This window comes from Centrocercus urophasianus, unplaced genomic scaffold (assembly GCF_019232065.1).
Source record: "Centrocercus urophasianus isolate 14NV4802_14NV808 unplaced genomic scaffold, USGS_Curo_1.0 seq_18, whole genome shotgun sequence".
Lineage (NCBI taxonomy): Eukaryota > Metazoa > Chordata > Aves > Galliformes > Phasianidae > Centrocercus > Centrocercus urophasianus.
This window is the reverse complement of record NW_024884733.1, coordinates 20,828,239-20,855,853: the sequence shown is the minus strand read 5'-3', so window position 1 is coordinate 20,855,853 and position 27,615 is coordinate 20,828,239. Positions and strand designations below refer to the sequence as shown.

At 53.2% G+C, this 27,615-nt stretch overlaps 2 protein-coding genes across 8 annotated transcripts; one reads left to right on the top strand and one right to left on the bottom strand.

The window, feature by feature from the left end:
• Window positions 1–784: 784 nt before the first annotated feature.
• On the bottom strand, window positions 785–11,322 carry LURAP1 (leucine rich adaptor protein 1). 5 transcript variants are annotated; one of them, XR_006168876.1, is made up of 4 exons: window positions 11,128–11,322; window positions 7,001–8,612; window positions 6,798–6,924; window positions 785–6,585 (listed from the first exon to the last, which is right to left on the bottom strand). XR_006168876.1 is itself a non-coding variant. In XM_042819232.1 (2 exons), exons 1-2 carry the CDS (start codon window positions 11,320–11,322, stop codon window positions 7,971–7,973), a joined length of 837 nt encoding a protein of 278 aa, XP_042675166.1. In that variant the 3' UTR covers window positions 6,926–7,970. The 5 variants fall into 5 exon arrangements, 1 of the variants encoding a protein (XP_042675166.1); XR_006168877.1 differs by having other exon boundaries at window positions 785–2,291; XR_006168878.1 differs by having other exon boundaries at window positions 785–1,634.
• Window positions 11,323–11,576: 254 nt separating this feature from the next.
• On the top strand, window positions 11,577–25,601 carry POMGNT1 (protein O-linked mannose N-acetylglucosaminyltransferase 1 (beta 1,2-)). 3 transcript variants are annotated; one of them, XM_042819230.1, is made up of 22 exons: window positions 11,577–11,649; window positions 12,132–12,311; window positions 14,602–14,710; window positions 15,101–15,216; window positions 15,517–15,582; window positions 15,857–15,970; window positions 16,629–16,746; window positions 17,054–17,152; window positions 17,671–17,798; window positions 17,929–17,999; window positions 18,300–18,375; window positions 19,418–19,501; window positions 19,650–19,691; window positions 19,890–19,948; window positions 20,193–20,265; window positions 20,563–20,691; window positions 21,019–21,144; window positions 21,309–21,373; window positions 21,983–22,027; window positions 22,147–22,282; window positions 22,766–22,875; window positions 23,036–25,601. In XM_042819230.1, exons 2-22 carry the CDS (start codon window positions 12,201–12,203, stop codon window positions 23,136–23,138), a joined length of 1,980 nt encoding a protein of 659 aa, XP_042675164.1. In that variant the 5' UTR covers window positions 11,577–11,649; window positions 12,132–12,200; the 3' UTR covers window positions 23,139–25,601. The 3 variants fall into 3 exon arrangements, with proteins under 3 accessions (XP_042675164.1, XP_042675165.1, XP_042675163.1); XM_042819231.1 differs by lacking the exon at window positions 11,577–11,649 and adding an exon at window positions 11,680–11,698; XM_042819229.1 differs by lacking the exon at window positions 11,577–11,649 and having other exon boundaries at window positions 11,946–12,311.
• Window positions 25,602–27,615: the final 2,014 nt, after the last annotated feature.

Below are 27,615 nucleotides of genomic sequence, written 5' to 3'. Positions count from 1 at the left end.
CCTGAAAACAAATCCCTGCTCTTTCGAGGTCGCAACCAGATCCGTTTTTCTGGCAGTTGGGCTCTTCTTTGCTCCAAAACAAGATTTCATTCTCCTCTTGGTAGCAGTTGTGTCCATTTTATGTTGCTTGTGTGCCTGCCTGTCAGATTTACTAGATGGAGAGAGAAATACCCATCATGATGCTAAGGGCTTTATCTGCTTTCAGCTGGTAACCACTGTTCCTCTTCTCCTGGCTGCTCTCACCTCCATTAGCTGGTTACAAATTCTCCTGTAGCATTTGGCACTGGATGTTTCTAACTTGTGCTTCAGTATGATGTGAAATGCAGCCCCACATACCTGTCGCTATCCTCATCCATATCCATCCCTATCCCCATCCCATCCCAGTTCCATCCCTATCCCATCCCATTCCCATCTCTATTCCATCCCATCCCCATCCCCATCCTCATCCTCGTCTCCATCCCCTGCAAAGTTTCTCCCTCATCAGAGCAAGTTATCATTGCAGGGGGGCCAAAGACACTCATTCTGTCCCCTGCCTGGTCCCTGCTTAAGGGACATCCTGAGGGACCCCATTTTCTCCCCTGCTGTGATTCAGTCCCCACATCCCATCCCAGAGCAGACAACCACTGCCAAAGATGCATGATGGGGGCTGGCAGGAGATAAGGACATCAACATCTTTATGGCTGTATCTTCATGGACCTGCTGGCAGAAAATCCTCTGCTGGTTCCATGTGGGGCCTCTCTGCACTCCATGCCTCCCTTCATCCACACACAGAACCACACTGCAGTTACAGGCCATAAATGGCCACAAATAACGTGTAATTGCGTAATTACTTCACTCCTTACTAACACAGTCAAATCATAAAGGCATCGCAGTAAATACCCTCTAATGACAACCTAATTACATCTTCCTGTAGATTACCAGGTAATTAGATCCAGCAGGCTCCAGCAATAATTCCCAGGGAAACAGTGGTTGGGATTAGCGCGCACAATCCAGTCCGCACGCACTCGAGAAGCAGCCAGCAGCCAACCCTGAAAACCAGGCAATATCCTCCTAGATGTGACATTTTCTCAAGGAAATGGCTTTTGCTGAGCTCTCCAGTGCTCTCCCCAATGATTAACTTCTGCACTTCTTCCTTTACCGCTGCCTTGCCATGTCATGCTCTTGCTTCTCCAAGAACGCATCCCAAAGGGCTCTCCATCTGGCCACCAATTGCCACCTCCCCTTGCTCAAACATGTTGTCTCATCTTCCCATTCTTTGTGCCCTCTGCACACTGCAGCTCTCATCCAACCACTCCTGGGATGTGGAATCGAAGAATCATAGAATATCCCAAGTTGAAATGGACCCATAAGGATCATCGAGTCCAACTCCTAAGTTGATATATGAAGTCCCATCGCCCATCTTTCTGCATCCTCCAGGTTATTCCCCCTTTTCCCAACCAGACCATCTCCCATGGGAGTTTTAGTGCTGACGTCAAGGAAAAAGCCAGCTGAGGGCTTTAACAGTATTTGTAGGGGTGATCTCTTTATTGCCTTCTGATTCCGCGTCACAGCAAGATGCTGCATGAGGAGTACCAACCAGCCTGGGTGCCCATGGGCACCATGACCCTCGGGGTGACATGGCCATCTGGTTCAGCCTGGAGAGAAAAGTTAAATAATTGCATTGCAACAGGCAAATTGGACTCTTGATCCGAATGTGTCCCTTCCAGTTTGGGATATTCTGTGACTTTTTGATTCTATGATAACTGCATCAAATTGATATCTTCCAGTAGACTTTTCAATTTTTCCCTGAATGGCAGTGACATGTTGATCCCCTTTCACCCCCACTTGGTCAGGTCAGGCACTGCAGACCAAAACCCACCCCAGAGAGGGTTCCTGTGCTAGCTGAAGAGGTTTCCATTGCCTCCAACCCCAGGAACAACTCTCCTCTCACCTGGATTTCTCTATCTCATTTTTTTCTCATTGCTTTTCTCATTTCTCATTCCCAACTCCTCAGAGCAGCCCAAATGAGGGTCCCAAGCTCCACATGGCTGCAGTGCATTCTCATAGAGGAAGTATGCCCAGCCACCAGCTCAGGACATTTTTCCTTATTCCAGCAGCAGATGCATTGGGATGTCACACGGTTACTTAATCATCCTCTCCATTCCTGACAGCAAAAAGCCATGGCACAGAACACACTGCTTGCTGGAGAGCCCAGATGCACGACTCGCTTCGGAGACACTTAATTTTCATTTTCAGGATTAGCAGCATGATTTCATTTGCCTGAGCCAGGAGGGCCTCCAGGAAGCAGCAACCTGAGAAATGGGAAAAAGAAGAGCGAAAAGCACAGGCTGTGCCACAGCACTGTGGTGATGGGATGGAGTGGTGGGGATGGGACAGGGATGGGGACAGGGATAGAGAGGGCAGGGGACACTCCTGGGACCTCATACTCAGAGCTCAAGATTCAATGGAGGATGGGAATGGAGAATTTCCCACCTGGGTTTTGGATCTGGGAACAACCAGAGATAACCGTATTTTTTCCTCCTTCACTCCCAGATTGGATCTTCGGCCCCAACCCAGATGACAACAGCAACAAAAGCGACGTCAACTGCATCACCAGCAGCGTCAATGAGATGAGTGAGATGCCCGAGGTGCCGCGCCACCACGACCGCCAGCCCCAGGACGTGGTCATCGCCATCGGCGAGACCTGCCACCTGCCACAGCAGACGTGAGCAGCGTGATGGGATGGGCATGGCAGGGAAGGATCAAGGGAAGTCTCCTTGTTCGCCTCTACCACCGACAGAGGACTGTCTGCTGCTGAGCAACCGGCACTGCAGGGATGGGGGCAAAGGGAAAGGGGCTGCGGGATGAGCAGAGCCTGCAGGGCAGAGCCTTCCAGGTTCTAAGGACATTGCCAGGGCCACGGGATTGTCAGTCCTGTGGGTCTATCAGCTTCCTTTTTTCCCCCATGAATAACAAAAGAGCAAATGGAGAAATACAGCGAGCAGAGGCGAGGCAGAGAGAAGGGTGGTCCTTTGGCATGCGGCTGTCCTGCGTCATGGGAATGGGGCGGTGGGAAGGGCAAAGTGGGGAGACAAGAAAGATGTACAACAAATACATGTGCCTACAAATCTCTCCCAGCATACCCATGCAGTTGGAGAGATGATGCTGGAGGGGAGGGCAGGGACCCACCGGCAGTGAACGCAGCTCTTTGGGTCCCCATTTAGCTGCATCCCTGGCTCATCTCCTTTGGGTTCCCTTTGTCACCTCCAAGCTGGGCGACTCCCTGAGGGTGTGCTGGGGTCACCACAGCCACACGTGTGATGTTTGAAGCAGGATCCACCATTTCTCTGTACAGCACAGCTCTCTACATCTTTTCCAAATTCAAAAAAGGCCAGAGGGGCTGATCCTGAGCAGAGTCAATTGCCCAAGCCCCAGGGTAGCCATAGCAGGGGTTGGAGCATCATCTGCCTCCCAAAAGCATGGGGCTGTGGTTGTCAAGGGAAGTGGGGCTTTAACGGGGAATGCCAGGGGAGATGGGGAGCAGTTCTATATGGGTGTACAGAGCCTGAGGGTGACGTGAGTCCCCGTTAATTCCCTGTGTATAAGTGTGTATGTCCCTGTCTGGCAAGGTGGGGGCACTTCTGCTGATCCCACCACTGAGGCTGCACTGTCACAGCTCTGGCCCACTGCACTGAGCTGGATGAATGCTTTGTTTGGGGGGCCAGGGGCAATGCCTGCAATTTTGGAACCTTGGAGCAGGGCTGCAGCAATGGAACTGGGGAAATTTGGGAATATCTCAGTTCCTGGGGGGCAGAAGCTTTCCTGGGAGTTGCGGGTCTCCTCATTGCCCTGACTTTTCAGCATCCGGGGCTGAGCATCGGGTTCTCCAGGGCTCTCAGCGACAGTGTCCCTTTGTCACCCGCTGTCCTGGAAGGGACACGGCTCCCTCCTGTGGCCGCTCTTCCCGGGCCTCCTGCAACCGTAACCCCTCGCCGTGCGAACGTCGCAGGGTGGTGGGACGTGGCCGAGACCCCAGAATGTGGCAGGAGAGAAAAAGGAAGGGCTCGTCCTGCAGAGTGGCACAGCTGCAAAGCGGTACTGCAAGAGCACGGAGCACGAATCGTCACATCATCAGCAACTGATGGCAGCAGGGATGCGCAGAGCTCTGCAGCTCCCGGTGATGCCAAGGCTGATCCACTGAGCTCCCACGTGTGCAGGTTTGGTGAAGCACAGATCCCCTCCAGGTGTTGAATGCGGGTACCTGGGGCAGCCTGGAGCTGTGCAAGGCTTTTGGCTGGAAACAGTTCTTCAAAAAAGCAGTGCTTTTTTCAATCCAGCCTCCCTAGAGGCTGGGAAGGGCCTCAGCATAGCTCCCTAAGTCCTGCTTTCCTCCCATAAGCGCCTTAGGGCGCAGGGTGAGAGGTGCCAGCACTTTTTATAGCAGCCGTAATCCACACTGCTCTTCTTGCATGAAGCACAGCCTCACAAGTGGGAGGTTTCCAAACCCTAAAATGGCCTCAAACCCCCATGGTTCCCAGTAGAGAGATGTGCAGAGGATGAGCAAAATACCTAGGGGGAGACACGACACCCACACTGGCTGAGGGTGGTGGGTTCCTTCCTTCCTAATACCTCCTGTAATCAGAGGGAAACTCTTGGCAGGGGAGACGTGCCCTTTCCCACAAGCTTTAGGTGCTGGCGGAGCTCCACACTTCACACCTGGATTTAACACCAAGACCTGAGCTTTGGTGTTTTATTTGGCCAAAATCAGCCACCAGTCCCAAACTGCCACTGCAGGATGTGGGACTGCAGTTATGCCGTGGTCATCTGTGGGCTCCTCACTGCATGTCTCATGCCAGCACTGCAAGGGCATGTCCTGGGGATGAAGGGCATGAAAAGGGGCAGCAAGAGGCTCCAGGTGGTGCTAAAGAGTGACTGGGAGAAGTGTATCAGTGGGCCCACACAGGGACATGTCCAGACATCACCATGAGAGGAGGCCATGCAGGACAGGGACATGGGCTCTGGGTGGGTAGGGGGACTTGACACCCCAAATTCCCTGGTATTTCCCAGATCAGTCCCTCCCCAGCCCCAGCTACCACGCCATCTCTCTCATAAACAACTCAGTTCTTCTCTCCAGCCAAAAGTCCCCAGGCTGGAGCCTGTCAGCAGCACCCAATGTGTTTTAACCTTTGTCTGCTTCTGAGACCTTGTGCTGCTCATGATGATGCCCTTTTCTCCAGGTCCCAGGAGCAGGGCAGCATGGGAAATCCTGCCAGTGGCTGTGCAGAGCTCGCTGTGCCAATTTTTCCCTGCTGACAATCCAGTCCTTATCTCCCACGGCCTCTTTGCAAAGTATTTACTGTAATTTTCCCTCTAAACACCCCATGGAAAAAACAACAGAGGGGTTCTGTGAGGTCAGGCTGGGCAAACACGATAAAAGCAGATTGATTTTTCAGAAGAGTGATTCTGATTTCTCCTCCTCCTCACCCCAAGAGAGACCTGAGCAAGGCTGGTGGGCAGAAGACAGCGACAGGGTGATCCCCAGTGGGGTGAGCAGCAGTGTCACACCTACGATGGCACAGAGCAAGGTGTCCCCAGGAACGCAGTGGGACATTTCCTAGGCAATGGGTCACAGAGGAGAATAAGGTGGCATACATATCTGGTGTGTAACCCCCAGAGGAGCAGAACGGTAGCAGCAAGCATGGGGAGCGTGAAGGTGAACATAGGACCTGGCAGCGGGCTCTCCCCCTCCCTGGGAAAAGGTGGTTGGATAGGAGCTGTTACATGGCTGCAGCCCTCCAGGGACAGGCCCTTTCAGGGCATGCAGGGAGGGGAGAGCCCAGGGGACTTTCCAATAGCTCCCCTTGCCAGTTATTAAAGTGTTTTACTGCCTCATTAATACGGTCTAATCTCTGTGTATATCTAAGAGGAAGAATTGGCAGGCAGTGTTGTTGTAGCAGCAGTGGGCGTTTTCTGGCACTGCTCAGCTGCTTTATCTGCTTGTTTTCCTGCCCATTCCCAGCACCCAACAGCCCTGTGACACAGCAGGGGCAGCAGCTTTGCACCCATTGCTAACCCTAAACTATCATCCACCAGCAGACAGACATCACCCCAGGGCATTTCCACAGGAAAGCTCTGTTACAACAGCTCTCATTTCTCCAGATCCAGCTCCAAGGTCTGGATTTGAGGCAATGTTCTATTCAGGGGGGCACAGAAACATAGAATGGTTGGATTGAAAGGGACCTTAAAACCTATCCAGCTCCAACCCCATGCTGTGGGCTAGTTGTCCTCCATAGATCAGGCTGCCCAGGGCCCCATCCAGCCTGGCCTTGAGCACCTCCAGGGATGGAACACACACAGCTTCTTTGGGCAACCTACAGGGACAGAAAAGCTGGGCTGAAGAATGGGCTGGACATTTTACTTCTATGGGTTTTCTTCTTTTTGTTTTATTTTTTACCTAAACCCAGCAGTACATGGGGAAACCATTCCCCATCCTGCTGTCTTCAGCGTCTGCCTTGAGAGCTCAGGGTTGAGCAGATGCCAAGGTCTGTGGATCATAGAATCATTTGAGTTGGATAGGTCTCTTAAAGGTCGTCTGGTCCAACTCCCCTGAAATGAACAGGAACACTCACAGCTCAACCAGGTGCTCAGAGCCTGATCCAGTCTGAGTTTGAATGCCTCCAGGGATGGAGCATCCACCACCTCTCTGAGCAAACTGTACCAGTGCTTCTCTGTCCTATTGTAAAAAAATTTTTCCCTATATCCAGTCTTAATCTCTTCTCTTTTAGTTGAAAACTTCCTCTTATCCTATCACAACATACCTTGCTAAAGAGTCTGGATCACTGGCTCATGCTTGCGTTGGACAGGCTATCGTTCTCAGGGGTGGCAGCTCCAGCACTCTTCTGCCCCTAAACCTCTGCAGACTCAACAAAGCACCGACAGCGTGGCCTTGAAGAAAAATTACCATTTATTAAGCCACAGCTATTGATGCCGACAGCAATTTTAGCAGCACTGGAGGACTTACCCTATCCCCTTGGGGACTCTCATGCAGAGCTAGAAGCGAAGCCTTGGGGACATGGTGGCCATGCATAGAGACATGAGCTGCTGGCAGGCAGATGGGATGGGGTGGATTTGGGATGCTCCCAAGTCCTCAGCAGATGCCACCTCCCATGATTTGGACACTGTCCTGTTCTTGCCCACCAATGCAGGGAAGTGCATGTGCAGCCAGGGTGCACCCAACCGCCCTCCTGGCCACATCCATCTCACTCTGCAGCCGCTCCAGGAAAGTGTTGGTTTCCCACTAGCTCCAGGGGATGATGAACCAAATTCCACCACTCCAACAGGGGCAGAGCCAGGATTCAGCTCTGCTGTGTGTGTGGAAGAACCCTTCCTTGAAGCTGTGGAATGCCACTGTCCTTCCCTGCAACATCCCAAGAAGGGCACAGATGCTGCCCAAGTGAGTGTACAGCTCAGTGCAAGCCATGCTCTGCAAGCTGGTGGTGCTGGGTACATAGGGGGCAGGCAGTCAAAGGCACAGTGAGAAGCCAAGGCTCAGAGGGCAGAGAGGACATCTCCAGGCTGCAGAGCCACACCAGCAGAGGAGCCATATGTCTTGGGCCACTCCACCACACAGGGCTTGGTCACACGGTGGGACAGTCCTCGAACAAATCCAGGGAACTTGGAGCTCCATGTCCCACTGAGTGGCTTCACAGAGGCATCTCAACCACCTTCAACTCCAGGAAGGGCTTTCCACACTGACAACCAACCAAGCTCCAGCTCCTCCCGGCTCCATATACCCTTGGTGGGCACTGCTTGGAAAAATACAATGGAAGTGCTGAGTTGGGATGCCCAGCCCATGGCCCTGCCCCATGGCTCACACTGCTGGTGCCACCAAATGGGACGTGTAGGAGTGGCTCCCATTCCCAACCACACCACAATCCCGAGCAGAGCCCAATGAAGCAGAGAGGGCGATGTGGGAAACACAGAGCCAGGGGCTACAAGAACGTCACGTCGTCCTGGGACTGCAGCCAGAGCCAGTGGGCATCGTACTCCAGGTGCAGTTCGCTGTTGAGTTTGCAGTTCTCCAAGCTGGCCTCAGCTTTCCGAGCCTTCCCACCCACATTCCCCTTCTCCAGCTTTTCTCCAGGCCCCAATTTGGGCTCTTTGCCCGAGTAGCCATTGGCCACCTGGGGCTCCTTAGCAAAGCGCTGCAGGTCTGGGCAGCTCCGATTTGGGCTGAGGTCTTTGTGGGGCCACTCATGCTCTGCTCTGCCCTTCTCCTGCTTCGTGAAACCCCTCTCGGGGTCCAGCCTGCCCCAGTCCTGCTCAGCCCTTCCCAGCGCTCTGGGGAGCTCGCCAGCATTTTGGGAATACTCATCCATGTCGTCAGCCAACGTGTCCAGATAGCTGCCGATGGAGATGCTGTCCAGCTTGTCGGGGGGATCCTGCAGGCTGTCCCAGCTGCCCCGCCGCGAGGCCGTCTGGCTGCCCGCCAGGCTGTACTGGCTGCTGGCCAGGCTGCTGCAGCGGCTGGTCAGTGTGCTCTTCTCCTCCAGCAGCCATTTCACCGCCTCGATGCCCTCGTTGACTGCCACCAGCTGCTGTAGGATCTTCACGTCCGCTGCGCGTAAGTATGCCTGGTGGGGAGACAGAGAGCGTGGCTCAGCGAGATGGATGCGCTGTGCCCTCCATCCCTGAAGTACCCCAAGTGCCAGCTGTATGAAGAAGGGGTAAGACCTGCGGATGTGCTGCCCACCTCCAGCTCCAGGTTCCCACTGGGAGCCACATTCCCCTCCAGGAGTGCTATGTGAGACTTGCAGACAACACCATCAGGGACTTTCAGCATTCACACAGTCATCCCCATCCACGGCCATCCCCACAGGAACAGGAACAAGGGGATAGTTGCAGGCACTGGGTCCAGATCTGAGCCCAGATATACCCCTAGACCTTGGTAGCATCGAGCAGGGATGCAGTAGGACAACCCCCAGGGTCAGGACCAGTCCCACCTCTGTAGTGTGGGTACTTCCCAAGTGATTCCAGATCTCCTCCATGCATTCAGTTTCCCCCATTGGACAAATGAGGGCTCTGATCCTGGTGGACACATCACGGAAGTCTCTGGAGCCTAAGATCCCAGTCACTCTCAAAGCTCCCAGACTTTCTAGAAGGTGAGAAAAAACAGTGGTGGCACAAAGTGCCTGCCCATTCTGCCCTTTGCTTGAGCCCATCATGGAGCAACCCTGGACAGGGTCTGGGTCCCCATCAGCACTCCCTCCCTGCACAGCCAGTTCCTGCCCTGCAAGGCCGGGAGAAGCTCTCTGCAGAACCACAGCTGCTGCACAAACATCTGTTTTCCTAATGGAAAGCTCAGCGTGCCAAGACATTCCTGTCTGTATGATGCTCGCCGCCGAAAGCCACTGGATTTCCCCTGCACAGGAGGAAAATATTTCACCAGGAAAGGGAACAAAAGGGCAGTGGGATGAGAGAGAAAGAAGCACACAGTGGGACAGGTACAGGTGAGGGGAGATGAGGGGACAGCCCGTTGGCTTCTGTGGGCACCATATCTCCAAACACAACCCTAGCTGCATGCAGCAGTCATGCTTTGGGAGCTCACAGGACGCAACCCTGAGCATCACTCCGGCCAAGCCCAATGGGAAACCACAGCATCCCCTCAACAGGTCTCCTGGGAGCCCCATCTGCATCTCACAGCTGGCACCAGGACAAGAACACTGGGTGAAGGATGGAGCCTGGGAAAGTTATGTCAAGGTCTCAGCACGGGATGCCTCTCATGTCAGAGGGTGCAGAGAAAACAAGCAGACACTTGCAGGGATCTGAAAACAAACCTCCTTGACCCTCCTCAAAGCCACCAGGCTGGACTGAAAAAAAAAAAAAGCAGAGATGGGAGAGCTGCTGACAGCCCAGATTGGGGCAGCAGCCAGCTCTGAGCTGCAGAAACTTCCTTTCTAGGCAAGTTATTTCACAAACTGCTCCAGCAGGCTTCTCCACACGCTCCAATGAAACATTGGCCCTGGCATGGAGGAAGTCTGGGACCTCCTGACATTGTCTCCAGGCCCTGAGCAGTGTCATTTTTCCCCAGCTCACGGAGTGGTCCTGCCAGAGGGCAGGGAAGGAGCAAGGCTCTGGGGTCAGATGTTAGGGATTAGGTGCCAATGGGAACACGCTCCCCGCTTTTGGTTCCCATTGCTGGAAAGTGTCATTTGCACATCTCCTCCCCACAAAGCATCCTTCCCAGGATCTTTCCCAGGGAGACCCACCAGGGCTCCCTGCTCTCAGGGCACCACATCGTGCCTCAGTTTCCCTGTTCCATCCCATCCTCCCAGCGCTGCAGTCTCCTATCCCTGCTCAGCACCCAAGAAACCCATTGGCACCTTTTTTTCCCTTGGAGACTGGCAGTTCTGGGGTAATGGGGTGAAAAATGAGCCAAAATGTCCGAGGACAAAGTTGGAATCGGGATTTCCACCTTCACAACACCTCTGCCCATGCCCTCCATCCCCGCTCAGTCCCCAAGGGCACTAAAGGCTCTTTGCCCTGCACGGGGGCAGAATCCACTCCCCCGCCCCATTCATGCTTCCCTTCCAGCAGAGAGGAATTTGCCCTCGGGGACGCAATATCCTCCCTCGGTCAGGGAAAGCGAGTGGGAACGCGCCGTCCCCTCCCCGCGCCGCCCACGCGGGGCGAAGTGCCGCTGCGGGGACGGGGCTGCGCGAAGCCGGGTGCGGTGCTGTGCCACACTTCGGGTCCGAATGGCATTTTAGCCCCCAACATTCGGCCGTCATTTAAAGTCGGGGCCCAAAGGTGCGGGGCAGGCGGCCTTCCTCCTCCTCTCCCTCCTTCTCCTCCCAGCAGCCCGAGTTCTGCACCTTCCTCCCGCGGTCAGGAGTGCGGCCGGGAAGCGGGGATGGAGTCGACGCGGGGACAGCCAACGGCCAAGGACGGGCAGCCGACTCACCGCCCCGCGGCAGCGCTCCCGCAGCTGCAGTGAGGCCGTTTCCCTATGGAAACGCCGCGTTCGGTGCCCGTGCGTGGGAGCGGTGCACCCTGCGGCTCCCGGGGGCGAGCAGCAAAGCGGAGGTCCGCTGCCTCAGTGCACGGCGAGCCCCGGGACAGCCCCGTGTCCCCAGCCCCGGCACTCACCAGCTCCAAGCGGAGCGCACGGAGGCGATCGGCGATCGGCGGACGGGCGCCGCGAACCGGAGCCGGCAGCGGGGACGGCGGGGTGGGGACGGGCTCGGCGCGGAGCCCCCTCAGCAGCCCGGCGGGCGGGCGGCGGCCCACCTTGCCCGCCAGCTCCCGCAGGTCCGCGGGCAGCGCATCCCCACCGCCCTCCATGCGGGTGGGGCGGCAGCGGCACCGCGCGGGGCGGAGGCGGCGGCGCTGTCACCCTGGCCACGCCCCCTGCGCTCCGGTCACGCCCACAACCTCTAGGCCACGCCCCCGTACCGACCGCCCTCCCAGCCCCGCCCCGCCACCTGCCCACGTACCAGCGAAGTCCTCCAAGCAGCGCAGAGCGGCGCTCAGTGGGAGGAGTGAGGGGAGGCCACGCCCCCTCGCGTCTCTGCGGCGCCGGAAGCGGCGCGGCCCCGCCGGTGCTGAGGGGCTGCGGCGGCGCCCAGCCGGGCTCGGCCCAGCCCCGCTCACTGCCTGCCGGCACTCACCGTGAGTAGCGCGGCTGGAGCGCAGCTTCTGTGCCGCTCTGAGCTGTGCGGTACGCCCCTACGTCCTCCCCGTGGCCCCCTATGTCCTGTGCTCCCCGTTCCTCCGGCCTCCTCTTCCCACTGTATGCGGGGGAGGCCTGGGCTCGCACCCAGCGCTACCCGGGCGGAGCAGCTGAGGAGCCCCTGCTGGCCCCGGCACCTGCCAGCCCGGTGTCCCGCTACGTACCTGTGCGCTTTCCAGAAGGAAAACCCCTCCCCGGCGCTTTGGCAGAGGTCCTCTCTAGGCCTTGAGATCGAGGGCTTCCCGTTGCCCTCCCCTATGGGGTCTTCTAGCAAAGCCCTGTGTCCCTGTGGGGCTGGTGGGGAGGGAGTTTCGTGCAGCTTCTGTGTCGCGTCCTCGTTCACAGCCACCCTCCGTGACGGGCTCTGGCTGTGCTAGGCAGAGGTTCTGCACCTCATCCTGTATCCACCCCATCTGGGCAGGGAGCCCCGATGGACACACGAGCGGAGCTGAGCGCATCCTGACCCTCACCCCATGCGGCCCTTGTGACTATGGACGAGTGGAAGCACAACCCCATCATCAAGCCCCACAAGAAGCGGAGCTGGTACCTGGCCTGGAAGTACAAGCTGATGAACCAGCGGGCGCTGAGGAAGCTGTGCCAGGTGATTCATTCGCAAGCCTGTGGTGGATTAGGGAGGATAATCTGGGATTTACAAGCTTAGGGAGCAGAAGTGGGGGTGGAGGTGGGTCTGCTAGGAGTCCTGTGTGACCTAACGTATCAGGGATGTATAACTTGTCCCTAGAAAAGGCATCTTGCTAGCTTCGTGCTCATGTGTGGCAGGGTCTGCCATATCTACCAGCTCCTTTTGTCTGCAAATGGACTGGTTACAACTGGAGATACAATTATTCAGGCTTTCCTGGGAGACTTTCAGATGAAAATGTGCCTAGTTCTAAACCTGTGCTCTGTGCAGCAGGATTCTGCCTGCAATGAAGGACCATCCCTGACAAATATGATTTGCGAACCAAGTCTGGTGTCATTCACTATAAGTGAACAAATAAAATAGGCTGAGGCATGGGATCTTTTACCCCAGAGGCAGCTGGTGTCTGGGGGAACTCCAGGCCTACTTGACTGTGCTGTAAAACAGCTAATCTTCAGCCAAGCTGGCATACTAAAGGGTGTAAGGACGGGGTGGGTTTGGCCGCAGAGTAGTGCGCTGCAGAAAAGGAGCTGTTCTTGAGATGAGCAGGACTTGGTGAAAATAGGCAGATGGTGCAGGGTAGGCTCATAGGGACTCCCTGGGGAAGCAGACTGCTTGGTCCTGCATCCCCTGGAGTGCTTGGGAATGGACCCAATTGCTCAGGCCAGTACTGCTCCTTGTGGTGGGAGCAGTGAGCTAGAGCCTGTCTGCCCTGAGCTCTGTTGTGGTACTGATAGGAATTAAGACACAGATGAAAATTGAGCTCAAAATGTGTAAACCAGAGCTGCTGTTATAAGTCTGCAGCTGCAGGGTCTCTATCAGCATCCCTGGCTGAATCAACCACGCTACACCTGGCTGTTGGTCCTGCTTGATGCTGCCTCCTTCAGCCTGCCAGCTCTGGGAGCACAGACTGCTCCCCTGGTATTAACATGTCTATTAACAAAGACTTCTCTACTGGCTACCGCACACAGCCTGCTCCTAGCAACAAGCCCAAGCTCTGTTCTTGGCCAATTAAAAGCTTTTTGTGCTCTGATCCTGAAAGGTGATCATAGTTCTGAGTCAACAACAAGCTACTGAGCTAAAATGCTGTAGTGGTGTTTATATTGTCACATTATCTACATGTCCATCTGTTGTTTTATTGCTGTTTTTTCATTTTCCTCAATTACTTTTGAACCCGTTTGGCTGCATGGCAGTGATAGCAGCAGCGTGCAGCTTTGAGGCAGTAGATGACAAGGTAGCAGACCAGTGTGTGTGATCTCACCCCCATACCAGGCCTCAGAAAGCCTGAGGAGAAGGTGGTCTTACAAGGATCCTTAGAAATAAAGTTGCTGGGTGTTTGGTGGGCAATGGGAGAGAGACTTCCAAAACCAATCAAGATTGTACATCCCAGGCCAGCACTGCAACTCTAAGACCATTCTCTTGGTCTGGCCAGTGCTGCTCTTGCAGCTTTCACATGCGTGCTGATTGCTTCCCACCACTGGATGTTTGTGATCCAAGTCTTCCTGTCTCAAAAAGAGATCCTTATGGCATGGAATCGTTTCTGCTTTACTCTGGCTCTGAATACAAGGGAAAATACTGAAAATGTATGCACAGGGCCATGGGAAGTGGCAGTGCTGCCATTGGGGGTTTCTGTGGACTGCTCCATAGCCCCAGTCCTTCCCATCACTACACCATCTGCATCCTTGTGAACTGCTGTGGAGTTTGCTGCAGACTGTAAGGTTGTGAGCTGTTCTCTGCAGCCTATGGCACAGTGCAGTTTCCTGAAGTTAGATCTGAGTTTTTGGCTTTTGCTGTGTTTTGGTCACACAGCATTTCTTCCTCCTTGTGAATATCCTGGATACTTCCTGTGATTTCAGAGGGAGAGGCAAGTTTAGTGATGCTGCAGTAGGGGCAGAAGCTGAGGTTACTGTGAGAGTTGCAACTCAAATTAGCAAATTCTCTACATTTGGAGACCTTCAGCCTTAGTATTTTAGTAGCAGTCTGCTTGCATATCTGGAAACAGGAGCACAATGGAAGTGGGTTAATTCTCATGTATCAAATGCTCAGTGCTCTCCAGCTGAAGATGTACCTCAGCCTAAAACTGTCATCTTTATTTCCTTCTCTTTCTCTTCCCCTAGAAGAAAGAGGGAAATGCCAGGTACTGAAGATTCCTAGCAAGATCCCCTTGGGGTGCCCTGCAGACTATGGCAGGGAAGAGGCTTGATCTTGGGGTTGTTACTTACAAGTTGCTAACACAAAGCATCCTGCATTGCAGACAGGTGCTGTCCTCTTCTTGCTTGTAACTGTGATTGTGAACATCAAGCTGATCTTGGACACCAGGAGAGCTGCTTACGAGGAGGAAGAGGAGTCTGCACAGGACTATGGTGAGGGGCATTTCATTGAAGGGATGGAAATTAGAGGGAAAGGAGTAATTTCTTTAAGTCAAGTAAAACTTGTGGTGAGCTACAGTATGGAAGACAGGTTTGTGTCTATGTGTTTAATAAAAATGATTAGAAAAGGATGTTTATTGGTCTGTCTACTCAAGGCTTTAGCATGTATAGCTTCAGAAGATAGATACATGGGGATAGCTGGGACCAGACCTGCTGCTAGTTTGGATTTCCTTTACTTGCTTTCCCCTTAGACTGTGACCCATGGTCAAACGGACTGGAATGCCTGATAGGCATCAGATCCTAGAGGTTTGGTTGGGCTAGGAACAAGCAGAGACAAACCAGAGGTGTTTGGGCTGGTTGAGACTGGAAATTCCTTTCCTGTAGATGATGAGATGCTGAATGTGGAGGCCCCTAGGCACCCTGTGAGCAACAAGAAGGTCTTGGATGTTGAGGTGTACTCCAGCCGGTCGAAGGTCTACGTTGCTGTGGATGGGACAACAGTAAGTGATGGTTGCTTGCTGTTCCTGTGAGCAAATGATGGGTTGGGATTGAATGGGTAAAGCCTTGAACTGTGGGCAGTGAGAAGCAATTCTGTAGTTGGTTTAAAAAAAATAAAAAGATCCTAGAGGACTGGAGATGCTGTCCTGTCCTGTACTATCTTCTACCCTGGCATTCATGAATATTGTGAGCAAAGCCAAAATCTCAACAGGGGAGATACTAACCTTTTGTTTAGGGGCCCTGCTGGATGTGCAGGGAATAAGGGATGCTAGCTTAGGCTCTTGTCAATTCTCCACTTGCAGGTCCTGGAAGATGAGGCTCGGGAGCAGGGCAGAGGGATCCATGTCATCGTCTTAAATCAGGCTACGGTAAAGCATCCCTGCACGTCTATGTGTCCCTTCCTTCCTGAGCTGTTTTTGTCCTTCCTGTTTATCTGTTTGATGTATGAGACAAAGTCCCTGAACTTGTTTGCTTTCAGTTGCCAGAGTGTGACATGAATCACCCAAAAGGTTCCTGCAGTGGACCTACTAAAAAAGGAATTCATGTTGTTTTGGGGTTGAGGCTTCTGAGGCAGATTTCTGTAGTTCTACTTGTCCTGGTCATATGGAATTTAAGATACATCTGATGTTTGAATACCAACAGGGTCATGTGATGGCCAAGAGGGTCTTTGACACCTATTCTCCTCATGAAGATGAAGCTATGGTACTTTTCCTCAATATGGTTGCCCGGGGCCGGATCCTGATCTTCACCATTAAGGTAGATGTGACTTTAGTGTCAGAAGAGAAGTTGCTTCAAGTCAGAACACAGTCAGGCTCAACTCCAGAATGTTATTGAGCGTTTCTAAGGCTAACTGTCACATTTCTAGCTATGCTGTGTCTCCCTGGTTGGATCACCTGCCTTGTCTTTTCATTCTTCCTTGTTATTGCTGTGTGCCCAGTGAGACTGCAGGGCAAGAAGAACAAACATGTATCAGAGCTTGCAGCTATAAATAAGATGGAGAATGAACACGAAGAAATGTAAGAATGCATTGAGACCTGGCCAGCAGATGCTCTGTGCCAGTCCTAAACTATGCCAGTTCCAGGCTGTTTTGGCTGGAGCTGTAGACTATTGGCTCTAGGCTACTGTGTGAGCAACGGTGCACTTTAAGGCTGTGGGTTCACATGTGTAAAGTATTGGTAGATACATTCTGTCCCTGCTTTCCCCTCACGGAAACAGAACTCTGACTCCTTTGACCTGCCCACAGGTCATGGTTGGGGAAAAAAAACAGCAGGTTTAGTGGCATGGAGATCTTGGGAACCTGCTGTTGAAGGTCTCTGGTTGAGCTGATTTCAGGAAATGGGTCCTGTACCTCTTTGGTATTGATGATAGGCTCTCCTTGTATGCAGACCTCAACTGAGGGGTTGTTTTATTCCAGGATGAAGGCTCTTTTCACCTCAAGGACACAGCCAAGAATGTTCTGAAAAGCCTGGGGAGCCAAGTTGCACCGTTCTTAAGCTGGAGAGACATGTGGACATTTGTGGGGAAGAAGGGAGGTAAGTATGAGTCTAGCACTACTTGGGAGATGGTTCTTAGCCCCTTCTGGGGAGAGAATGAAGGTAGAAAGTCGCAGTCCATTCTCAACACACTGTATGAGCACCAAGTCACAAAGAGTAAGCTGCTCTGTTCTTGGGGATGAGGGAGAGGAGTGAAAGCAGAGCATGCCCCTTCAGCAGCTCCCCGGAGGCTCTGAAGTGGAGAGAAGATGCTAAGCCACTACCCTGATCTGCAGCCTCTAGTCATTTCTTTGCACAGTTCAGATGAGCCCTACCAGGCAGTTCTGACCTTGTGTCCCTATTCCAGGGGAAGTATACGGAGAGAAGCATGCCAAGTCACCTGCCCTCTCAACATGGGGTGACCCTGTACTACTGAAGACAGAAGTTCATCTGACATCTGTGGAAGGTAAGGAAGTTAGATTTGCTCCGTGTTGCTGGATGTCTCTGGGGGATGTCTGCCCGCAGCTCTCAATGCTTTTGAGTTGGAGCCTCAGGTCTGTTAGTAGCATCCCGGGATTGATTTAAGGCTGTTTGTGATGAGATGCTGACTTACTTACAATGACCACAGCTTTCCTTCTTCCTGCTTCCATGGCAATTCCAGACATAATAGAGAGAGGTGAGGATGAGGAACTGAGGACATGGTCTGGCCATTCATCATCTCTTCAAATTAGCCCTGGTCCAATCACTGTGACTGTTATCTTGAGCAAGGACCGTTGCTGCTTAGAGAGGCTATGCAGAGGGGATGGTTTCTAAATGGCTCTTGTGGTTCTGTTCTATATCCTGCAGTGATGCTTGTTCATGGCAATAAGAACTGGCTTACTTACGGCTGAGCCCACAATGGGCCGTCTGCATGGCAGCCACGAGTATACAAGGTGAGGCCATGGAATGAGCAGTCTGTAATTTTTTTCTCCTTGGTGTCTCTAGATGCTGAGTGTCATTGGCCTGATACAGAGCTGAACCGCCGCCGGAGAAGATTCTGCAGCAAAGTGGAAGGTTATGGCAGCGTCTGCAGCTGCAAAGACCCCACGCCCATTGAGTTCAACCCTGATCCTGTGAGTACTGGGACAAAGTACCTGGAAGGCACTGGGAGGAGGCTGGCAGGGTCTCCAGCATTGCTGAGTGGACCCCACGGTTGGTGTGGCATAGTCTCACCCAGCCTCACTAGCGTATTTTCTCTTCCAGCTCAAAGACAATAAAGTCTTCGACGTGCCTGTAGCTGTTATTGCAGGGAACCGCCCCAACTACCTGTACAGGTAACCACTGCAGGGGTCACGGTTTCTCTGCTCTGGGCCATGAGACCATACATGGTTAAGCCTTCTGTTGCATCCTGCTGATAGGATCAGCCTTATCCTATGGCTGTGCAAGCAACGCGGGCAGACCAGCTGGCACAAGTCCTGGTGCCCCTGGCCATGGGCAAGGGAAAAGCCCAGGGCACCAGTTTCTGTTCCCTCACTGTGTGCCCTTACCCCAACACAGGGGATCCATACTCCTGTGTAGGGTGGCCTGGACTCACTGGGACTGTGCTATGCTTAGTCCCTTTTGTCTCTCCTCAGGATGCTGCGTTCCTTGCTGTCAGCTCAGGGCGTCAATCCTCAGATGATCACTGTCTTCATCGATGGGTACTATGAGGTGAGAGCGCTCCCGGGGGTCCCTGTAACCAGGTCCTTGTTCCCACAGCTCTGACAGCACAGTGAGCTTCAGATCAGGCCTTTGGGATCCCAGTGAGCCTAAGGAGCTTTCTAGCTCATCTGTGCAGTAGCCCGTAAAGTATTGTCCAGTTACCCTGTGATGAAGTTGGGGAAGAGAACAGGCTCATTCCCTTGCAGGCCTTTCCCACTACTGTCAGACTGGGGCAGCTGGTGTGTTTATGCAGGCTCTTACTGCAGTGCATCAGAGTTGTTAAAGATAGTAGCATCCATTGCCATAGCAACTAGAGCAGTATCCCTCATCTGTGAGGGGGCAGCTTGGATGTTTGTGCTGCCATGATGGATAAAAAGAAAAGAGGGAACTGTTGGAGTAATGGGAGCTCCTTCCCTCAGTTGCAACTAGATGGTAGGATGGGCAGGATGAAGATGGAGAAGGCCTTGGTGAGACCATCTTGGAGCAGGGGATTTTTAGCCCAGACATGGATTATTATGGCAGGGGGGGTTGGAACTAGGTGATCTATAAGGTCCTTTCCAACCCAAGCCATTGTGTGAGTTTTTGATGGTTCTAAGATTATTTCTTACCCCAGAAACGATGAGGTTGTGCTTGGACAGAGGTTCTTCTTGGCAGTTGTCAAAGAAAATTTAGTTGTTTGTGATCCTGATACTAAGCAGCTCAAGATATTCCTAGATACACCTATTTTCCTTCTGCACTGTCCATGGGGGACTAGAAACTTTGAGGCCTCTTTGGATACAAGTCTGGGTACAGAAATCAGTGGGGCTAGCGAGGTTATGGCCAAGGTTAGAGATATTTAGAAGCTGGAAGGGCCAAGATGATTTGGTGAGTTCCTTGCCATGAGGCCTTCAGCAGAGTACTGGTTGGAGCCCCACCTGCACTCAAGAGGACAGCCATGCAAAGGAAATCCTATAGACATGTTGTTGGCGTTCCAGGGAGCTGATGCTGTGGCAGAGGGTAGGGAGAACATGTCCTAAACCACATATTTGAGCTCTGTACATTCCCATTACAGGAGCCAATGGATGTTGTGGAGCTGTTTGGCCTCTCGGGAATCCAGCACACTCCCATCAGCATTAAAAATGCCAGAGTTTCTCAGGTGAGAGACCTTACCAGCCCCTGGGGGAGTTATTTCCTGTGATAGTATTTGAGGGAGGCAGGCTTAGCCCCACAGCGGTGCCAGACAGCCCCTCCCTGTGGTCTGGGAGTTGATGCTAACACAGGCAATTATGTGTCTATTCTTGTAGCACTACAAAGCCAGTCTGACTGCAACCTTCAACCTGTTCCCAGTAAGTGAGACCTCTACCTGGGCCCTTGGGAGTGAGACAGCACAGGGTGTCTGTGGGGTAGTGGTGTTTCACAGCCTGTCTCACGGGATTTGGAATCTGTCCTATGGGGCAGAGAGCAGCACAGTTAGAGGATGCTCTCTGGTGTCTCTGCACTCTTCTGGCCCACTCGTCCTTCTGATGCTTCCCTCTGCCCTACAGGATGCCAAATTTGCTGTGGTTCTGGAGGAAGATCTTGACATTTCTGTTGACTTCTTCAGGTAAAGCTGTTGGATCACTGAGCTTCTGTTTGGGTTGGGCATCTGGGATTTTATGGATCCTGTCCTTTTTTTCATTTTTGGAGCTACTGATCTGTTTTGCACACGTGCTTATGCCAAGATGTGCCACCTCAGTCCAAGAGATGGGTTAAACAGTCCTAGTAGTTGTGGATGGCTCATCCCTTGGTGGAGAATTTGCATTGTGGGAAAGGATATTTAACCAGGAACTGGGAAACTCTTTCCTCAGCTTTCTGAGCCAGTCAATACACCTGCTGGAGGAAGATGAGAGCCTGTACTGCATCTCAGCATGGAATGACCAGGTGGGTCAAAGAGGATGGCAGAAGAGAGACAGCTCTGCCCTATGTTGTTCCCAACACAGTCAGGGTGAGGTCTGAATGCTTTCTGTAAAGCAGGGTTGCCCCCAGTCCTATCAACCTGGGTGACTGTGTTTCTCCAGCCCTGGAAATACTCCTGCAAACTGCCATCCTATTGCTGCCTTGTGCTTCTCAGTGACTGTCTCTGCTTTGCAAGCTGGGAGCCAGCATAGGATAGGGCAAGTTACTTTGGAGGGGCATGGAGTGCAGTTGGGGTGCTGAATGCTTCCCATAATGTTGCAGGGCTATGAGCACACAGCTGAGGACCCCTCACTCTTGTACCGTGTGGAGACCATGCCAGGCCTGGGCTGGGTTCTTCGGAAAAGCCTGTACAAGGATGAGCTGGAACCAAAATGGCCAACCCCAGAGAAGGTGAGTATCCTAGAGGGGTCCTGTCTTCAGCAGCACATCTCTGCACATCAGCAGTCCCTGATCATCACTTGATTGTCATGAACAGAGCTCTTGGAGGAGCCCTGGCTCTTCCTGAGCTTCACCTGGGTAGATGCCCAAGCAGAATGGATTTAGGATAGGCGTTAACTTGAGGACTATGTAACCAGCCACAGAGTTGGCTGCAAAAGCCCAGGCAAGCTGGGACTGTGTCAGCTAGAGGTTGAGGGGGCATGCAGAAAGTCCCTGAACAGCCACAGTGCTGAATGATATCCTCAAACTTGAATGCAAGCAGCAGTTTCTCCTCCCCAGCTCTGGGACTGGGACATGTGGATGCGGATGCCTGAGCAGAGGAAGGGCCGGGAGTGCATCATCCCTGACATCTCGCGTTCCTACCACTTTGGCATTGTGGGCCTCAACATGAATGGCTACTTTCATGTGAGTGACTTCCCTCAGCCAGCAGCTCTCCCAGACCCTGTCATGGTGTCAAACCCTGACCCGCACACCTCTCCAGGTGGCAAAGATACTTGAGGTGACCTTCGAGCACCGTTCACTCTTGGCTGAACCTTGTTTTCTTTGTCTCCTTCCTCTCTTCCTACTAGGAAGCTTATTTCAAAAAGCACAAGTTCAACACTGTTCCAAATGTTCAGCTTAAAAATGTGGAGAGGTAAGTGCTAGTTGGAAGGAGATTTGGGTGAAGCAGCTGCATGACCCGATCATTTTTCCTTATACTGGAGATGGAAGGATGGAGATTCCTTACCAAACAGCAGCCATCAGTCACCTCCATTCACAGCACTTGTGCTCCACTGTGGGAATCCTTGTGGTGCTTTCTGGGAGGTTGCATGTAGCTAACCCAGGAAGTCTGAAAGCAGCCTGAGCACAAAGCATCCCTCATTCTTGTTTGTAAGACTCCGTTAACATTGGAGGACAGACATCTGTCTCTATTACTCCATTTCACTGTTCACTGCCTGATCCTCCAAGCTGGCTCTTAGAGCTCTCACGTTGCATGCAACTAGCCCTGTGGTTTATTGTTATTTTCTTCTAAAGACATGGAGTCTTTGTAAGGGGCAGTTCAAAATTGGTCTGGCAAGTGTAAACAGTCATTTTTTTGCTGCAACATCCTGCTAAGAGATATGATGGTCTCTGCTCTCTGTCCACGGTCTCCAACTTGTCTTTTAGTGTTACAGTGGGGTAGCCTTAAGCAAGGATCATCCCAAGATGACTGAAATTTACTGCACTAACTCTGCCCTGATCTCTGTGCTCTTTCCTCCAACAGCTTGAGGAAGGATGCTTATGAGGCTGAAATTCATCGGCTCCTGGGGTAAGTGCCAGCAAGAAGGACGGGAGTCCACAGAACTTCCTGGATGGATCAAACAGGACAGCAGAAGGAATAGAGGTGGCCCTATCCACTGCTTGCCTCTCCTCATTCTGTTTCCACAGTGAGGCTGAAGTCTTGGACCACAGCAAGAACCCCTGTGAGGACTCCTTTGTGCCTGACACGGAGGGCAAGGTGTATGTCATGTTCATCAAGATGGAGCAAGAAGCAGATTTCACCACCTGGACTCAGCTCGCCAAGGTAAGGCCCTGACATGGCTCATCCTCTTCACTGATCTTGGAATTGCTGGGAAACATCTAGTTGCTTTTCTTTGTTGTGTCCATGGTATAGACAGAGCTCAGCAAATGGATTCATGCTTACCTTGGGTGATGTTTAAGCTGTGTTTACAGAGGACAGTGGGTCATTTTTAGGTTGATTCTTGGCTCTGTGGTGATAAAGCTTATGGCCTCCCTGTGTAGGAGCTCATGGCCTGAGGTGTTTAGAATCACTTGCCTGGAGGTGCTGGTCAGACACATTGCCCTGAAGCAGGGATGGGAGTGGAGCAGGCTCCCCATCTACTCTTGCTGATGATGGTGGGTGGAGGTGTGTTTCCCTCAGCTGCCCTCATCAAACTGATGTTCTCTCTCTGCTGTGAGGACAAGGGTGATGGTTCTTTACTTGCTGGAGGACACTCAACTGTTGTTTATCCCAGCCCTGATTCTTCTTCCCTCTCTACCATCCTAGTGCCTCCACATCTGGGATCTGGATGTCCGTGGGAACCACAAGGGGCTGTGGCGGCTCTTCCGAAAGAAAAACCACTTCCTCGTGGTGGGGGTCCCTGCTTCCCCCTACTCGTGAGTATCAGGGGCATAGCAATTTGCTACACGTTTGCCCTACATCCTCATGGCACTGCCCCCTGCCCAGGACACTGTGTCTTCTGCTTCTGTCCCAGCTCGCTCTTGGGACTTTGTGGTACTACTAGTGCCATCTCCCATCCAGCCTTCTTACCTGCAGGTCCAAGAAACCCTCATCAGTGATGCCAGTCTACATGGAGCCCCCTGCCAAGGAGGAAGGGGCAGTGGCAGTACCAGCAGTTGCTGCAGCAGAGCAGACGTGAGGCTGGTAGCTGGGAAGTGAATGGGGCTGGAGAAGACAGAGACACCCATGGTGCAGAAACCGAGTTGGCAGCAGCTCTTGGAGGCTGGTGACTTAACATGGACATTTATTTCAGGCTGCAGAATGAGATCTTGGGCTGCCTTCAGCCCCCTGTTGTGGTCTCCCTCTCCCTCGCATGGGGGCAGAGTCCTTCCCTGTAGATATGCCACCTTCCCATCCAAGGAACTTTTTTTTTTTTAACACAGACTCTTTACTAATGCTGCTCCCATTGCTCCCTGGCTGGGCAAGGTTGGAGGAAGGAGATGCTCGGCTGGGGGCTGGAGGAGGCTTTTAGAAACACCTCTGCTCCCCTTTTTTTGCCCCCAAAGTTCCAAGAAGGCAGCATGCTCATGTACAAGTGCTGCAGCCCTCTAGCTGGGTGTTATTAACTCTTGCCCAGTTGGATCCTTGCCCAGTGGTGAGCACAGTGGTAAAGAGGGGATCTTCCAGCTTTTTTTTTTTTTCCTCCCATACAATGGATGCACCTTGAAGACTGTACTAGGTTGGACATCTCACTCTGGACCACCATAGCTGATGCAGCCTAGCTCATAGGCGAAAGGGAACACTGAGGATGAGCTGGATTTGCTGTGGAAGCATCGAGGATACCCTGTCCCCATCTGGAGGGCAGTCAGGTTCCCCTTTCCCTGCAGTTCTGGGAGCTGGAGATGACTCGACGGAGGAGGATCAGGCTGTGTGGTGCTGCTCAGACTGCCCTCACCCACTTTCTCCATGGGGAGCAGCTCTGCCTCCCAAGTCATAGGAGTAGGGGATGAAAGTGCCTTGTAGAGCGAGGTGGGAGCAGTGAGCGGGGATCCTGCAGCTGCAGAGCCCAGTTGGACCTGGGCTCTCCAGCAGCTGGTACTGTAGAGAGAGGTGCTGCATCCTGGCATGCTCCTTGCCTGTGGTACTGTAGCCCTACCTCTCCCTCCTCCCCATCTGGGTAACCCTAGCTCTAACAGTGGAGCAGGAGTATTTGTTCTCCTCAATCTCCACCCTTACTGTGGTACGAAGCTAGCAAGGAAGCTGTGAGCTGAGTCAGGATGGGTAGCCTGGCTCTCCTAAGTTGGTACGCCCTCTGTGGAAAGGGAGGGGGTCCTAATCTTCCTTCCTGTGCCTTAGGAAGCACCCCAGGCCCCCTCTCACCCCCATCTACTTGGTACTAATGCTCTCCTCCCAACTAGGACCTGTCTTAGTCCCTTGCTCAGTGCACCTTCCCGTCTCATCTGTGCAGCGAGAGATCAGTTCCCTGCCCAGGTCCTGCATCCTCAGGCACGGGTGCTCTGGCTTGTCCCTGTGAGCAGGGTTTGCTGCTCAGCCCTTTCCCTGTGGTCACAGAGATTAATGTATGTGAGGGCTGTCCCCTAGGGTGCAGCACTCTGGGCCAGGAGCTCGCCCCCTTCATTTTCTCACTGTGAACTGAGCATCAGGGTCTCCTGGGAGCACAAACCCCAGCACCTGCTGGGGTCTACACTACACTCATTTCTTTATTTATTGCTTGTGGAAAAGGGAGGATAGCAGGAAAGTAGTGTGGAGAGCCAGCAGCCCTCAGCCTGCAAGGAGGCAGTCCAGGAAGGTGTGTCTTGTTACCCTGGCTCCATTCCCTTCTCTTCCTTGCCCAGGGTAGGGAAAATAAACGTTGAACCCAGCAAATCTCCACCAGCAGTAGGATCAGTGCTGCTGGGCATGCAATGCCTGGGACAGGGCAGGTGCAGGAGAGGACTGCCAGGTGGCACATCTGTCCTGAGGGTGCAGGGTGGTGGTGGCACCCTTCAGGCTTTGTGGTACCAGCCCTGGGGCTCAGGTTCAACCCTTCCCTGCTCTGCCACCCCCCAGTGCTGCACTTCTCAGGGGCTCTGGTGCGGCAACCCACAGGCAGTGGATCGCCAGGCTTTTATTTTATTTTGTAAGTATTAAAAAATAGGTCATTTACTTGTTATGGGAAAGGGACTTTGCCTCCTCAGCGGGAAAGCCAGTTGCTCCCCAGGGCACGGCTTTGGAGGAACCTCTGTGACTCTCTGCTGTGATGCCCTTGGCATCTCAGTTCCCAAGTCCCCATATCCCTTCCCTGACCCAGTGCCCCCTTCCCCTCTCGTTTGGTGGAGCTCAGGCTGGGCCTGCTTCTCACCCCTGGGCTAAGGGGATGGCAGTCCCATGGGCAGGATCCTCTGCTCCCCTGTGTGCTGCTTCCCATCCCGCAGCGACCAGGGAAAACAGCAGGGCTCTCCCCATGGGCTTGGAGCTCCTCATCCCCTCCCTCTCTGCTTGCCACCTTGAGCTGCTGGGTGCTCTTCTCCGTCCATCCCCGTTCCCTAAGTGAGGCTCCCGTTTGGCAGCTGTGGTAGTGCTGGGGGCAAGGGCATCCCCAGGGCTCGCCGCTTTCTGAATTGAATTATTTTTTCAAGAATAAACATTGCACAGCTGTTGAGCTGGGTGTGTTTCATATCTGGTTTCGTGTACCTTGGGTTCAAATCCCCAGCCCTGGCCAGTCTGCCTGGAAAGGACAGATCCACGTCCTCTGTGCCACCTACAGGACTCTGTGACAGCCAGGAGCCTGCACTTGGAGCTGTTGGTCCAGATATCCTGCTTTGGGTATGTATTTCCTAAGGAACAGCCCTTAAGGGCTCTATGCCTTCTGGTATGTCCTGGGAGAGCTGGCACAGAGCCTGGTTACCTTCTGCATGGTGTGCTGAACCCTGAACCATAGCAAGGAAAGGTTTGTAGAAAGGAAAGGGATGTAGGTTTGGCATAGAGGAGGCTGTCCGGTTGGGTTTTTTTTTCCCTCTTCTGCCCATAGCATGCATGGTGATGTCCTGGGAGCAATCCAGTGTGAGATCTCTGACTGAGCATCGCTGGAGCTGTTGCAGCTCTGGTGCCAGCAGAGGTCCTCCAAGCCCTGCCTGCTGCCAGGGTGGCTGCTGCAGGTTTGCCGCTTCCTCCTCAAGCTTTTTTTTATTATCCGCAGTTCAGTAACCGACGGAAACTCTGCCTATGGGCTCTCGTGTATAATGAGCCACTGCGCTGCCCACTACCGCCCTCATCCTCTGCTTTTCCCCTCGGTTCGCAGCTCTGTGTCCCTGGGTCTCAGTTCTTTCTGCCTGCTCCCGTTGGATTTGGGCTTCTTTCCTCTTGGTGAAATAGGCTACAAGGGATTTTTTTTTTTTTTTCTTCCATGCCCAACTTCTGCCCAAGGTCACAGCACAAGGAAGTGGCAGCAGGAGGGGACATGAGGCCAGCCTCAGCCTGGGCTGTTAAACCCAAGTGTGTTCGTGAGGACAAAATAAAAAGGAGGTGCTTGGAGCCCTCTCCCAGCAGTGCAACCCATAGAGTAGGGGTCTGGCAAGGGCTGGGGTGGGACCTGCGCTCTGAGAAGAGCAGGGCACAAAAGTGGCTGTTGTCAGCAGGACCCCAATGAAACTGGGATGTGGAGGTAGCAGCCATCAGTCCCAACCAGCCCAGACCCACTCCACAGGGTGAGGCCCAGCCTACTCCCATTGCCTCCCAGGGTGTAGGCGCAGCTAGATGCTAAAGGCTTTTCCCCAGCTGCGTGGCAGTGCTGGGACAGAGAAGAGCCATCACCTCTCCATTGCATCCACCTCCTCCACATACCAATCCTTGCAGTGCTGGGACTCTACCAGCTCAGTGCTGTGGAAGCAGCAGAGCCCCATGGGGTTATAGGGTACCAGCTCCCAGCCCCTTGGGAAGGTAGGCTGGTGGGGGTGAGACCTCCCCCTCCCTTCCACACACATCAAAACCCAAGGGGCTATTAGTTTCCTCAGAGCTCCGTTTACAGGAGTGAGGCAGGGATGTACCAGCTCCTGTATCCCGACCCCCCCTCGGCCCTGGTGTCATCCAAATCCTGGTTCCCAGGTCTGAGCCCCACAGCCCCCCCGCAGCCCGGCCCCACTGCCTTTGTGCAGCCTTACAAAGGAGAACCTGTCCAGGCTGCTCCATGTCCCAGGAGCTGGCTGATAATTAAACAAAAGCAAAATAGCCTTGGCATGAAATCTGACCTTTCCAGAACTTGGGGGTGGGAGGGAAAGAGTAATTTTGCATAATTTCTGGTGGCTTTTTTTCTTGCATCATGTTTGTTCTGTAGGCATCTCAGTACCCACAGGTGCTGGAGGAGCATGAAGTGCCATCAGTGCAATGGTGATTAATATGGCTCCATGGATGGAGGGAGGTGTCCTCAAGGCAAAGACAGGAGGGTGGGATGATGTCCTGATCCTCATAGGTAAAGACTTCTCCATGCTATAGGGGTGCCAGCGCCTGGGACACGCTGGCCCTGTCCCTGTTCTTGCAAGAGAGGCATTGAAACCAAGTTTATCCCAACTTGGAGAGCAGATTTCCTATTTTTACACCCTCTGCTTTACAGAGAGCCCTGGCACCAAGGTGTTGAGGGATGGCAAGGTGCCTGAACTGCCCCCAAGAAAAGACTTTTT